Source organism: Aquila chrysaetos, chromosome 3 (genome assembly GCF_900496995.4).
Source record: "Aquila chrysaetos chrysaetos chromosome 3, bAquChr1.4, whole genome shotgun sequence".
Taxonomy (NCBI): domain Eukaryota; kingdom Metazoa; phylum Chordata; class Aves; order Accipitriformes; family Accipitridae; genus Aquila; species Aquila chrysaetos.
The window spans coordinates 70471938-70487414 of record NC_044006.1 but is presented as its reverse complement, the minus strand read 5'-3'; the positions used below and the strand labels follow the sequence as shown (position 1 = coordinate 70487414).

The window sequence follows — 15477 nt, the reverse complement described above, 5'->3', positions numbered from 1 at the left end:
TTTATCATCTTCCTGTATTCTTCTCTGGCATCTTATTATAAAAGTCTCTTGAAAGTTACTGTAAAGCTCTTTATTGCCAGACTTAATGAGGGTTGGTAGGAAATTGGCTTTTGATAAATGAGTTTGGATGAGTGCTGGTGTGGGTGGCTGGTGCCTGTATGCGAGAAGGCGGTGGGAAGCGTGGGGTACACTACCAAGCATCCTATGGGTGCATTGCATTTATCCATTGCATAATCTGACTTGGAATGAATTCAGTTAATACCGCAACGTATTATAATAGCATGAATTGTATTTGGTTTACAGGCTTCACCCACCATGGTTGCAGGGTGCATGGTGTGGTTCTGTGGAAATACGTTGCTGTTTGGATTCTGCTGTTTGTTTCCTTGTCTAAGTGCCTGTTCTAAATGTTCTTTTTCCTTTGATGTTTCTAGGAGCTGGTGGGGAGTAATCCTCCACAAAGAAACTGGAAAGGAATTGCAATTGCCTTACTTGTTATTCTCGTTATCTGCTCCCTGATTGTCACCTCTGTTATACTCCTGACTCCAGGTATTTATAACCTTTAACTCACTTCCATTCTGTTTTTCTTCTGTAATTTTACACTTCCAAGGGGAAAGGGATTGCAAGCTGACTGCAAAGTTAACATCAAAGGAATCATCCTTCCTGTTCTTTAGCTTGATGTGATGCTGAGTTCAAGGCCATTTTTAGGTAGATTGTTTTAGACTTTCACAGTTCGATTTAAAGATCGGGGCTGCTGAGCTGAAGGTACATTGGTGAAACTTGGTTGCCTAAACATAGGTGGGGAGTGTCATTTTAGATGTGCCAGGGTATGAGAGACATCTATATAGAGCAGTCGGTTAGGACACAGGAATTCCTAAAGATCATGCCCACATGGAGCATCAGCTGCCAGTTGGATGGCTTATCCTAGACCATCTAAAATGGCATTAGGCACCAATGCTTAGGCATCTAACTCCCATCCCGTTCAGCTGGATTGATTTTTAGATCAGACCATAGTGTTTCAGCTTTACAAAGCTATTCCAGATAACTGTGTGCCAGGTAGCACTTAACCACATTAGTAACTTCCCAATAAGGGATTCTTTAAGTTAATCCCCTTACCAAGTTTCAGCAAAGTTCTGTGCATGTAACCTCTGTGAATTACTTCTCTTACAGTAGCTGCTGAAGTTGTAGGCTTGAATTTTAATGTGGTATCATTATGATTATTGATTATTACATATTTATACAGCCCTGTAAATTTCCATGCCTACTTATGGAGCAGAAATAATGCGCTTTTGCAGCTCTGAGAAGATTGTGATCCGAATACGAAAAGATAAACAAATGAGAGACAAGACATAGAAAAGAGAATTCAGTGTCAGAAAGGGTGAGGAGCTACAAAACACAGGAGAAGGTAGAAGGTCCCCTGCAGAGGGACGTAGAGGAGAAGAAAAGAGGCTCCTTCTTGGATGAGTGCACGCGAGTGATTCTGGGGGACAGCAAGACAGAAAGCACAGAGCTGAGGAGGGGAATGGAGGCAAGGGAAAAATGAAACCGTAGGAAATGGAAGGGCACAGGACGGTGAAGTGGAAAAATGAGATGGAAGTTGTGTGGCAGAAATTTCTAGCTCGTAGTGTGTGAACTGACATGCAGTTCAGCAGATCTGGGCCATCTTCCCTGACACAATTCTTATCCCACAGTCCTGCTGTACGGTAGACTGGAGACAGTGATAAACCAAGAAATACAGGACTGCACTGAGTTAATTTGAAAATGACTGAAACAAACAATCACTATGTTATCCTTTTGGTTATTTATTGTCATGCCGCGTTCAGTTTATTTTATGCTATCCTGAAGTTTTCAGTGTAAGTGTAGGTAGCACGTGGTCATGCCAGAGTAATTAAGTAATTAAATTAATTAAGGTTAAACTTAATTAAGGATCATTTTTTAAATTACTTTTGCTAGTGTTCAGATTTAACACCTTTGGACAGTGCAGTTCATCCCTGAGATGTTTTGGGGCATGGTCTGTGGACCATACTCATATCAGGCACCACTTACTTGCAGTGAAAAATATCATCCCTTACCTATTAGGTATGGAAATGTTGCCTTCTATTTACAGAATTGCAGTCCCAGAATTTCAAAAATGCACACTGAAGCCTAGATTCCTAAACCCATACCCTGGGGCTTCAAGCAGCTGTCAGTGGCTCACACTGCATAGATGAGATCATGGGTGCCACTTCTGTCGAAGAGCAGGATTCCATATAGATGGACACATGGGGAGAAGCATAAACATACCTGTACAGTCCTAAATACAGTTAAAGTCACAAGTCTTTCCTTTTACAAGACCACCTGTAATAATGATTTCTTTATAAGGATGGTCAGAATGATATCTGGTGAAGATTTAGCAGCTCTGGTTTCAATTCTGGGCTCCACTATAGACCTCATTTGGGACTTCTGAACCCTACTCCCACTTCTCTGTCAAGAAAATCACCCATAAAATCCAGTAATGACTGTTATGACTATAGATACTGAAGTGCTGTTGTCCAGGCAAATGCCTAGACAGAAAAGGTGTAATGAGCATTGAGATCCTATCGTTAACGTTCTCTAATTTAGGAAGACACAAGTAAATATGGATTATTATGATGACATTGTATTTTATGTAGTATGAAGTGGGAATGTGTAATACCTACATTCAGTTATAAATAAAATTCACGAGTGTATTTGTGTGTTTATATCTGTATATGCATACACAAAGACATTTTTTTGTTTGGGATATGCACACACATGTATACCCATGAATCACAGTTATTGGTATGTACTTAGCAACAACTCCAAATAACACCGTTGAGAGAGTCTCTGTGCTTAAAACTTAATAATATGCAAAGTCATTTGCTATGCTAAAGCTTCTTCTATTCATGCTTTTTGAGATTTCTAATTACCTGATTTGCTGGTAAACTGGGTTTGGGTTGTTTTTTTCCCCTGCTGGTGTTTCAGAGCTGTATCCTACATGCAAATACAAAACCTCTGAGCTCAGTGCTGCTTCTGTTTTTATTATGGATCCAAACTGTTTCATGGTGAGACTCTGCCAAGGGTAAAATAGATAGCTTAGGTTGCTGCTGTGGCTTGGCAGCAGCTGAATTCAGTCTTCTTTTGGGCCACTGGCCCTGGAGCTTGTTATGAGGACGGACTATGGCACAGGGTAACAGGAGGTTCGTTTCACAGGCATTTCCCACCAGCTAGTGCTAAATGAGACATTGAGGCTGGTTTGACAAACCTAAAAAGCATTACATTGCTAATCCCAACTGGGGATAGCACGTCCCAACAAGGGAGGAGTGGGAAAGGTGGAGGAGCCTGTCCAAAAGGAGAAGCAGAGACTGCATTTTCCTGCCATAAAATAGTTCACTGGAAGAAGAAATGTTTATCCTTTGGTAGCCAAACTGAAAAATAAGTGATGGATATTTGAACAAGAGGTGAGGAAGGGGCAGGAGGACAGCAAAGGAAGGAGGTGAAGCAGCTTTGTGGATGTTCATGGGGAGCTGCTGAGAAATGTGAGGGTAGAATCAGAAAACAAAACAAAAAAACCCCAACAAACAAGAAAACCCTCTTCACTGGAAATATCTCAGGTGGGTGATACAGTCTGGCATGGGCAGAGCACAATACTTGAGAATGCTTCAAATATTTTTAAGTCTTCCTTCGGATGATAATGTTGGAGTCCAGCTTGACACTCTCATACTAGTACAAATAACCTTTTGCATTTTACCTCTGAATGCCTTGCTTGTTCCTGTCGGTCTTGGCCCTCTCCCTGCCTGGGAAACCATTCTTCTCTAAGTATTTTGCTGTAGGTTTGAAGGCCTGTTTGGCAGTGCAATACCAAGGCATGCAATGCAGAGATGCTCTCAACCCAGTGCTGAACATCCTGCAATGCCCACAGAGAGTAATTTGGGACATATATGGGATAGAGTGCAGCATGCAGTCTTGTAGTCAGTGTTCAGACAAAGAAAAGTGGGTAACTGGACCCATAACTTGCATCATGATGGTGGTATTTCCCAATACTGTGAAAGCTGGGGTAGTCTCCTGGGTAGACTCCTGCAAAACCAAGAGCGAGTAGTAGAGTGGGGAATGGGGAAAGTTTGCTTAGCAGAACAGATAATGATTAAGCTATTTAATAACTGAGGAAAAAGGGGATTTATATATCTCTTCAAGATTCTTTTGCAAATCAGCCCAAACCTTTAAAGTAGGTTTTAACTCGGATTCAGCTGCAGAAAGGCTGAAATCCCTACTGCTCTGGGTTTCCCAGAGGCAGGTCATTCACCCTCCTTTAAGATTAGCTCATAAACTGGGAACAGTGCTCTTTGCATTCAGCAGACATCGTAATTACAGTAACAATGCTTTATTGCTAGCTAACACTTAGGTCTTATTTTATAAAATCCTAATAAAATTTCAACATTTCTATGATTTGTATATCCTTTGGTATTCTAGAACAACATTCTCAAAAGAAGCAGTAACTGGTGAAATTTGCATTTAATTACACTTTAGTACACCACATGCACACAATTGCCTACGCTGAGGGACTCTGATTTCATGTGTGTGTGAGTCCTGCCACTCCACCCACCTTTGAAAAATGTGAAGCTATTTATACAAATGATAAAAGTGTGGGACTGAGCCTTTCCTAATTGGCGGTTGCTCACTTGTCGCTACATATGGCACCAGTATGGGTCCCATCCTAGCACTGTTGTTTGTGTATTTGTATAAAGACCTGCCAAAGTTTATAGATATGCATGTGTGCACGCACACACAAACACACACATCAAAGCTGAAGACAAGACCCAATCCTACAGAAATTTTAATTAAAAAAACCTTCCCCAAATTCCATTAGACATTTTGCTTAGGAAGAGGCTGCTTTCTAGTCCTCTCTGGAAATGGAGGCAAACAAGGACTTTTGGCACATCTGTTCCTGATACCTTAAGCTTTCAGGAGATATACATCAAGTTTGCTCCTTTCAAATCTGACCTTTAGCTGAAAAAAAAGAAAGTACACCCAACTCCATATTAAAATTTTTACAAAATTCATAGGAAACATTTTCCAGAGATGGTACCGAGGTAGTCATTGCATAGCATTAATTCACAGCATGCTGTCAGACAGCAAAATACATTGCCTGGAAAGCTTTGTATGACTTTTGCTAGTCAGGAAGAGCAAGGAAATATCCTGTCACCAGCTGTTCAGGAATGTAATTTGTTTGTTCGCAGTTGTTACATATAAATGTGTATTATATGCCATTAAAAAAAAGTGGGATTTCACGGAAGGGAGACAGGCTGCCTGTTTGCCTTGTCTGGCCACTGCCTTTTGGGTACAGAGAGGTCATTTCTGGTAAAGGAGACATTAGGTCTGCCCAGGGATTGAGCAGACATGCTGAGGTGGGAAGGCAGCTCCTGGCTTGCTGGCCACCGAGAGGTGGACATTCACAGACACGCACTCACCCACATGCTTGTAATGTGCAATAGCCCAGGAGGTGCGTGAGAAAAGCACCTGACACTGACCGTCAGCTGAGCCCCAGGGATGATGGAAAGAAAAGTGGGCACCCAAAGGTGACTGAAACCTTCTGACCCATCAAGCAGCCTCTGAGCTTTGCTGGAGTTGAAAGGAAGCTTGAAAGAAAGGATTGGTACTGCGGAGGCAAAACAGGCAGGGAGGTCAGCTCATAGCCCTTTTCTCTTTGAGTTTTCTGGGTTTCTGGAGGAGCTTTGTCCTGTTTGTGTTCTGGAGAGTAGGGTTTTATCAGTTCAGCCCATGTCCTTTTGGGTGCACTGACTTCAAGGATGAGGTGCAGACAGATGAACCCAAATGATGACAGATGAACCAACATAGGGTTCCCGTCATGCCTTTAACATTGAATCAAAAATAAAACGGACATGGTTTTCACTTGGTTCTCTCAGCACGTGACTTTGCTGTCTGAACGGCGGGTTTCTGACTTGGCACTCAAATCACAGGTCCTTGTGCCACCTGCACTGCTGCCGTGCTGCTGTGCTGTCAGGCCCTGGCTGGCAGCTGCCATCTGGGTCTGCTGGGGGCAGGGGACACGAGTGCAAAAAAGGTGGTGGCACGTGCTTGTTCCTCTCCTTCCATAAACCCAAGGAGGCCTCAAGGTCTCTGCAGCTGGGTGTGAGCACAACTGGTGTCCGCCAACTGGCTGAGACACTCTGAGGCATGCTGAGAGACTGCTCCTCAGGACAGGGTGGGCTACCTGAGATCCTGCAATTACATTTCTTCCTCCATAAATGTCTCCGTTGGGGCCAGAGGAATGGAGTAGGCATTCTTAATGAGCTCTCTGACTTACCTATGTGTTCGATGAGAGGTCAGTAAATCTGAATTTTTAACTGAAAAATCGTTGGTTGATTGATTATTTAGTTGTTTGTTTTCTCCCCAGCTGTATGGCTGAGATTAATGTTGTCCATGGCCCGTTATAGGACCTAATGCAGGTATCACAGCCCACTGCAGGAGACAGTAAGGGAATCTCAGCAACGTGCCGTAGGGATGCTCCTGGGTGTGCATGCTTCAGTTGCTACCTCTCCCTCTGCCTGCTCTACCTTATGAAGAATTTGAAGTGGTGTGAAGGTACAGAGGTGGGGCTGTCTCCATCCTGCACAGAAAGAGGGAATGAGAAGGGCTTCCCACCCTGTCCCTTCCCAAATCTCCAGCACAGAGGCTTGCTTGTCCTTATGCCCTCATGGTAGGGAAGAGTGTGTCCGTGTTCCTCAGGGTGGCATTTGGGAAGTGGCACCTGAAACAGCCGTAAGCCCAGGGCTGCATGTGTGCTCTGACCTCCTGCTCTGCACCGCCTGATCTCCCCGGGTACCCGGCGCTAGGGCTTTGCACCATGGTGGGAACTAAACTGGAACAGTTTCCTGGAGTTCCTCTGACCTATCTTTTCCATTGTAATAAATAAAATTATGCAAAAGAACTTGGCGTAATGCTGTCACACAGAGGGGTTTGGCTGAGGACTTGTATTAATGTGTCTTGGTATTTGGAAGCCACATTGAGCAGTGTGATTGAAACCTCAGTCAGACTTGGGAAAAAAAGTGAAAATTGAAGAATATAATTTAATTTGGTAAAAATGATAGTTTGTATTGAAACACCTTTTAGTGGAACAAAACATTGTTCATAGGTAATTTTCAGTGGTCTCAGGTAGCTCAGGGGCTTCAATATAGTGTAGTAAAACCTTTTTTCCTCTAATGGCTTCAGAGAGTCTAATTCTGCTGTTTCTAATCACAAGTGTGTTCAGTGTAAGAAGTTTAGTACTAAACAATATTAAAGATAGCTAAGGCTGCATGATACCAATATACCTCACGTATGAGGTTGTTGTAGTGAGGGGAGATGCTGAAGCACACATTCATGCTGTGGAAATACTCAGAATGTGGCCTCATGTGTTCCTTTAAAGAGCAAACGTGTTTAAAGCTGACTGAAAGGTTTCCATGAAAATATTTTTTCAGCAAAATTTGAATGTTGAAAACAAATTATTCATAGAAGGTGATTGCTTGTCATAACAAAAAAAAATTACTGTTGGGGGCAAAAAAGAAAAGGAGGAATAGATTAATCAAAATTGTTGGGTTTATTTTTTCTCTAAAAATTTCAGCTTTGAGAAAATTAAAGTCCTTTTTCATATTAACTAAGTACCCACTCTAGAGTTCTGTGTTGTAATATATATACTCTTCACCCGTAAGGCCCGAGAATCCATTGATTCAACATAAACACTTCGGTTACAGGCCCAGGACCATCTGTGTTGTGTTTATGAGAATTGTTACATAGCAGAGAGGTGGTGATAGAAACGAGAAGGTATAGTTTTGGCTCAGGAGAAGATGCTATCTGCGGCAAACTTCAAGAGGTTAAATTTGTGCCTTGGCTTTATTCAGTTGGGCTCATGCGTGTTTAGTCTTGGTGACATCCTAGATGAGACAGATTTCCTTTTAACAATAGTATATAAGCAGAAAGAAATCAGTTCTGCATTTTCTTCAGATTGCGCTTTGCTTCAGAAATCTGTTGGCAGTCTCTGAATCACGAGAAATGTGGAGAGGACTGTATGAAGGACAGCGGAGGAAGATGTACAGCGAGTACTTCTTTCTGGAGAAAGCAGAGTGCTACAGGGTAGAGTTAGGAAGAATGAACTAAATCAAGGACACTGTTTATTAGAAGTTGATCTCACAGCATCTTAAACTGGCAGTCTGGTTCTTCAATGTAAAAGCTGTCCAGATTTCCATGTTTGCAAGTGAAACCATATATCCTTTCACTAAAAATGAAAATTAGTATGGGCCAGCTATGTAGCACCTAAGGATTTAGGGTTATGTCTCTCAGATTTTTCAAAAATATTTCTGCAGCCAAGTGTCTGATTCCCATGGAAAATCTTTTGTGAATTCCTGAAGTAATCTGTATCAGCCCTTATAAGGCTAAATACCTCTGTAACTGTGGTTCCATGTGACAGTTTTTAAGGAAATAAAAATAGAAGCTATAAAAACTTGGTCACTTTTAATTAGTTTTTAAAAATTTAACTAATGATTTCAGAATAGTCTTAGTATTAAGTAGCTTTAATATTCTTTGGAATAGTCAGCATTATGTAGCACTATGGCATCTATGGGTCATGACATTTAAAATTTGATTTTATCAGGTTATGTCCAAAAATGTGCAGTTTGGACCATATCTTGGTCTTTTTGAAGTTGCCGAGTCCAGGCATATATAACCAGGAGGTTTCTGTTTGTGAACCACTAGATGGTCCTTATAACACTGACAATGGGAAGGGGCTTATGTTAATGGGGACCGTTTCTGAATGAGATATGACATGGCCTTATTCACAGTTGCTGTACTTTCAGATACATTTCAAAGTTGAAGTAATGGTGGTTTGTTTTCAAATGTTTTACAGTTGAAGATAACAGCTTGTCTCAGAAGAAGAAGATAACAGTGGAAGATCTCTTCAGCGATGATTTCAAAATTCATGACCCAGAGGCTAAATGGATAACTGGTGAGTGAGGCATGAATGTGTCGCAGTGTCTTTGCTTTGCTTCCTCACTCTCTGGGCGTCTCTTTTTTATTTTCTTCTTTATGCCTCCTGTTTTTTATTTTGCTCCTGAAATTACAGAATCAAGGAGTGGTTGGGATTGGAAGGGACCTTAGAGATCATCTTGTCCAACTCCCTGCTCAAGCAAGGGCAGCTAGAGCTGATTGCCCAGAGCCATGCCCAAAAATTCAATCCTCAAATTCCTATTCCAGCTTTCCTTCTGATAAATATGCAAACACCACTGCTCTGTTATTATATTTTTTTACTTAAGGCTCTCCAGTAGGCATTGAAAACTGCAGCCTTTCTCCCAAAATGCTTCCAGCATTCAGTAGGTGATGTAGCACACGGTTGGAAGAAGTGGTCGAAGCGCTATCACAGTCATTATTTTACCATAAACAAAACTTCAGGTTTATATTCCCTCATCAAAACATTTTTTTCCAGCAGAGAGGTGAAGCGCCGCTAAGCAACAGGCAAACAGTCATCCAGCGGCAGCTGGGCTGGTGCTTGCACACAAGCCACGTGCTCTTTTTATCCTCTGCTGCCTTTTATTTTCTAGTCGGGGGAAAACCAAATAATACTTGAATTAATGTATGTAGTATTTGCTGGAGTAGAGCTGTTTGGGGGGATGTAGATTCCAGCTCTCGCTGGAAATTGCTGCAGTCTGAACAAGCTTTGGCGAAAGTAAAATGATTTGTGGTATGCCATTTGTGTAGGTTCCAGTCCAACTCCTATTATCACTGAAGTTATTAGTTTTTCTTTTGAATTTAATGCAGAACTGGATCAAATCCTTCCTCGTGTTTGGCTTTCTTTGTCTGTTATGCCCATTGGGAACCATTTTAATACCTGTAATGAAAAGAGAGAGTGTTAAAGCGTAGTGTTGAATTAACACGTTCCCCAGCCGCCCTCAGCACAGCTGTCTCTGACTTCTCCCACCAATTCAACTAAGGGGAAGGCAATTGCAGACGATACGCACCTTCACAAACACACCTGCCGATGGGCAGGAGCTCTTTTTTTAGGTTGTACGATCTGGGGCAATGGCGCTCCCCACAACCACTCTCTAGGAATAATGATAATGGAAATATTAGCTGCATTGCAGTTCAGCATTATTTGACTAGCATTCTTTTTTTAGCACTGATATCCCTAATGGCCCTAATGAAGGAAGAAGTGTTTTATGGAGACCTTTACTGCCATTTTCTTTATTTGCTAGAATATAAGGGAATGAAAATGAATTAAATAAACTTTTGCAGGAACAGAGAATGAAGTATTTTCATGGAGCTATGTATAACATCCCCTCTCTGATGAGTATAGCTTTACATGGATGTAAGGCATATTTTCCACAAAACTGCAGTCTTCTGTGAAAAAACAGTATTTCCCATGTTTTTCCAATTATAATCACATACTGTTGCCTTATACACTTTTATTAAGACTCCAATCTTGACATGTTTTAAACTCCATCTCCCTACTCTGTGTACTCTCACTGACTCCAGCACAACTTAACATCAGTCTTGCCTGATCGGAAATTACTAAAATATTGTTTCTGTAAAGGACAAAGCACAAAGTAGTATTGTGCAAACATGCATAGATAATTTAGAAGGACTTGCTTCTGTTGCTGTGCTACTAATACCATTGATACTGGTTTTAATATGTCTAGAGAAATTTTATGAAGCCCATAGATATTCTGTAGATTTACCCAAGGGTCACTTCACATTTAAGGGCAAGACGCTAATCTGCAATGTCATTCATCCAAGGACCCAAAGCCATTTTACAACATTAATTACTTTTCTGCATTATAGTTGCTTTTCACAGCTTTCTCTAGCTGGCTAAGTGGTGAAATCTTGATTAAGGTCCCTGATAAGCAAGATGAAGGACCAATACCCTGATTCCCAAGCACACATTCTTACTGGTCTCTTATTCTCAGTTTTTAAAATGCAAATGAAAGACTCTGAAAATGCCTAAGCCAAACTAATAAAACTTAGTATAACAAGTGTGCTGGAATGCCTTAGAAGAAAAATTGCGTATTTAAAAATTGCATGTTTAAAATTGCGTGTCAACACCCAAAATGAGTTGATGTTTTGTAGGGAATCCACACAATTGTTAAAATACAGGTAGCTGTTGTCTATCCTTCTTCCCCTTCTTCTCGTGTTAATTATATAGCAAAATATCATGGTCATTCAGAGAGCTGCAAAATTCAGTCCTCTTGATTCTTCAATGCTCCATTTCCTTCCTTTCCGTCTTCATTATTGCAGAAGATGGGAGTTCAGTAGGCTCGCCAAAGATGAAGCATGTTGCATGTTTAGGAGTATTTGAATTATGTGAGGGATTTGCTTCCAAAATAGTTCAGTCAGTAAAATTTCTGTGTTCTTCCCAGTAAGGGAGGGGCTGATTCAAGCCCTCTGATGGAGTAAGGTCTTTCCTTTGACTTGAGAGAGTCTTAGAGCAAATGTTAAAATAAAAACTAAAAAAAAAAAAGAAAAAAAGAAAAGTATTTCTGTTCAGGACGACACTTAAAAATATGCTGAAATCTCACTGATATGCATATAAAAATATGCTGAAATTGATGGGATGAGCTGATGTTTTAAGGATTTTCTTGATTTGCAGTGGGCAAGTGAAAAATAACGTATTTATGATCAATAGCTCTGTCATTCCATTGATTTCAAAGGAGCTAGGAAAAAAAAAAACCAGCAGTCTCAAAGCTGACATAACCATACTTCCAGTGCAAAGATTACAGGCTTTCGTGGGTATGTTTGCATCTTTTTTATTGGAATTGCAATTAATTTTACTTTAGTGAGAGATGTGCCAAAGATGGAACTTTGAAGCTCTTAGAATTTCTGTGATGCTACCTGTGATTTCAAATTCCAGTTTGAGTTTTTATCCAGTGATTTAGGGAGAGGAAAGAATACTTTGATTAATTAGCTGCTACTTTCAGTGTCTTCTAGTGCCCCAGCTATTGCTGTTGACTCAGTTAAGAGCGCTCCGCAAGGGAGCAATGCGCTCATAGACCAGAACTGACTGCTCCAGAGTTTGCTTCTAGTTCCACTTCTAGGGACTGCTATCGCTTACATTTGCCCTGTAGCATAAGTAAGCGCTGGATTTATTGTGAAGGTTTCACTTTCCAGGACCACTTAGTGTATAGTGGTATAGTATAGTATAGTAGGTATATAGCAATGGAGTACAGGAAATTTGAGATTGTGTTGGTGATCAAATGGCACCCCCTTACCCTGCAATCCAAGTGCAAAGAATCCGAACTGCATCTCTGCTCCAGCCGCATCCATCCTGTGCCTCCTCCTGTGCTCTTCTGCTCATCGCTTGGTGCATCGCACCCTGTGCCGTTCTATTACCATCCTCTATTGTGAACTTGCCATTACTGTACAACTGTACTTATGTTGTCCATATGCTAAGCATGCATATGAACTCCAATTAGCAGCTCATTTTGTACTGTGTATCGTAAATGTTGTATCTGGACATTTCCTCGTTTGCATATCCTCCTCCATACACCGTCAGGAGTGTCCTGTGCCGGCCTTTCGTTAGCCCTCTCGCGGATGACAGATGGCCCACTCGTTAGTCTATTCTCTAACTGCTTAGCAAGTCTGCTCTCAAGCTCCACATTACTTTGTAATTAGGCTTCACAATTACTAGGCTTTTCCTGTAATTCCTCTCACACAGGATTTTAGCTCAGGTTTCTGAACAGCTCGCTGGGATGCTGCAATGTTCCCGTAATGGTGGACAAAAACCAGGATAAAGAGGGGTGCCAGCATTTCGTGCTGAAGAGCAGCTCACTCATCTGATTTGTCCTGAAAACAATAGTTCATAGTCGTTACCTGGTCTGAGAAGTCTGTCAGGTTATGAGTGCTGTCTTTGTGCCCCTACGGAGCTGCAGTGATTGCTATCAGCCGTGAATCTGACCCCCCACTTTGGGTTCCGTGTCCCTTCACATCTCAGAAGCACTTCTCCTTTTTCACGGGGAGGCAGCATCATGCCCAACGTCAAAGCAAGCAGTAGAGACTGAATCGTAGACACCACTTGCAGAGACTTATGCTTATCTTCTCTCTTTGTACTTAATGGCAAATACATTTTGCTCGCATCGAAAGTACTTGGCTGCTGTTGTAGTTAGAAAAACATAATAGCAGCCTAAAATATACTGCTCGTGGTTATTGCAATTGATTGGATGCAACGTGCCGTCATTACTTACTTCTTGGAGGATGTTTTTCCAGCCTTGCTGTTGGCATCTTGGAAGACAGAGTGTATGTAGCAGTAGCTGTTGCCAGGATTTTTGGCTGTGTGTTAATCACTGAAGGCTCCAAATGGGAGCGCATCTTCTTTGTGCTAGACACTGGCCAGACATGGTGAGACAGTCCTTGCAGAGAGGTTGTAGCCAAATGAGAAGAATAAAGGTTGAAATGAAAAGCACAATATATTCAAGCAGTGAGGAGCATTGAAGCACAGGACACCAAAGGACGCGTTCGGGATCATAGGAAGTTGACTTAAAAATATCTGAAAATCAAGCCCTGCTCTCTGAGGTCCCCGCCCACTCGCTTCATGGGCAATACTGGCAAAATAGTATTTATTCTTATCTGAAGAGGAATAGTGGATAAATTAGCAAAAGGCTCTAAATGACATTTTCAGAAATGGCTCAGTTATTTGGAAACCTGCCACTCAGTGAGAGCCAGAACCATCGCGTGCCTAGCTCGCATCTGAGAATGGCAGCTAGATTTTATTTCAAAAGTCCTTCTGAAAAATGCACTAATAACTAATATCTAAATATGAGTAATTCTTTTATCTTTAATGCTGAAGCACATATGTTTTGTTGCATGTTTTACTTATAACATCATAGAATCTCTATGCTCTTTTAAAGTCTAATATTGAATTTAATGACCTAGAACTAATAAGTTTTATTTACCACGCTAAAAAAAATCATCGGGTAGTAACTGAGGTAATTTATTTCAGTTTACCTTTAGTAATAATGCTTGGATCAACAATACTTGGATAACCCAAATGCCCCCAAGTCTATTCTTCTATTGCATTTCAAATGATGCAGATGCATGTGGAATAAATGAATTATTTATAGTTTGCTTTGCATAGATATTAACAACTTTGTAAGTGCTAATATTTTTCATTGTGAAAAAAGTTTGCATTAAGGTGCTGTTTTGACAGCCCTTAAGACTAAAATTGCCCTGCTAGAGAGCTACAACGCAGTTAGCTGGAGTGCAGGCTTCTCTGGGCTGCTTGTGCACGGGCCAAAAGATTGACCAAAAGAGTGACCATTCGAATTGTAAGGCAGCAGGACTCTTTCCGTTGGCAAGGTTGGGCTGTTGGCATGAAGGAAAAACTCATCTTTCTGTTTGTCATCAGAGGAACAAAGTTGTCTTCCTTGGGCAGTGGAGTTTGCAGTCTTGTGCGTCTTTGGGGTCTGCGTTAGGAAGGAGCTACACCTCCGTGCAGGCACCCTTGAACCCAGGTGCTGCCAGATGAGGGACACACATTCACCCCAGTTCCTGTCTTATGTTAAATGAATGTAAGCTAAAAACTGTTCACAGGTGGTTTTGTTAGTGTAAGTCTGGTGAAGGCATAAAGAAAATTGGGTTCCTGTATTTGCTTTGTTGCCCACCTTGCTAAACTAAGATACTAGATAATTAATTTCAATGTGGTTTAAATATGTGTTAAAAAGGCTTGACTGAATGGGTATACTGGTCTTAATGGTTCAAAGAAAACTTGTCCCACTCCCAATTCTTGTGTGCCAGACCTCACACCCTACCTCATGGCAGCTTGTTTCTACAATATTTTCATGAGCACTCTGGCTTTTCAAATGTTCTTGAAACATTTTCTGAGACACACAGCAAGTAACCTGGAGCACAGCACATGGGTTTGTGGTGTTTAAGGTTTCAGGAACTTCCAGCTCCAATTGCAAAGAGCCCCACAACCCTGAGGAGCCCTGAGGGTGACCTTATGCTGAGCTAAAGACATGGCACTAAAGGAAAATGCTGTGTGCACCAGAGGAAAATACAGGGGAAGGACTGAAGGAGGCTTTTCTGGGATCGTGCTTCATGGAAGTGTGTGGCAGTGCTGCTTGCACAACCCCACATGGACGTTTTGCTGGGGATGGCCTTCAGAAACCCTCTGTTGTGATTCATGAAGACATGGATGCTAGTTAAATAAGCACACATTGAACTTTTAGATAGTGTTGATGTCAGTGGAAATGTCCATGTGCTTTAGAGATGGTTGATTACTATTCTTAACCTAAATGCCTTCATGAAGTGACATCGTATGTTGCCAGAGCAGAATAGATAAAGGGCTCACGGTCTGTCATGACTGACACAATGAGAAAGAAGAGAGGAAAATGTTAAACCATTTGAACCATAATTTTGATTTTAGACCCCATCCTGGATCGTCGTCTTCAGAGATTTCTGCCTATCTGTACTCTGAGAGCACTGAAGAGAAGTTGCCCTGCTCCT

At 41.4% G+C, this 15477-nt stretch overlaps 1 protein-coding gene across 6 annotated transcripts in view; it reads left to right on the top strand.

The window, feature by feature from the left end:
• Nucleotides 1-15477, top strand: part of DPP6 (dipeptidyl peptidase like 6) — a 575985-nt gene that overhangs the window by 392864 nt on the left and 167644 nt on the right. For all 6 annotated transcript variants that reach the window (XM_030009646.2, XM_030009648.2, XM_030009650.2 and 3 more), the window contains exons 2-3: nucleotides 432-546; nucleotides 8894-8992. In XM_030009646.2, coding sequence (XP_029865506.1) covers nucleotides 432-546; nucleotides 8894-8992 — 214 coding nt within the window. The remainder of the gene's footprint in view (nucleotides 1-431; nucleotides 547-8893; nucleotides 8993-15477) is intronic.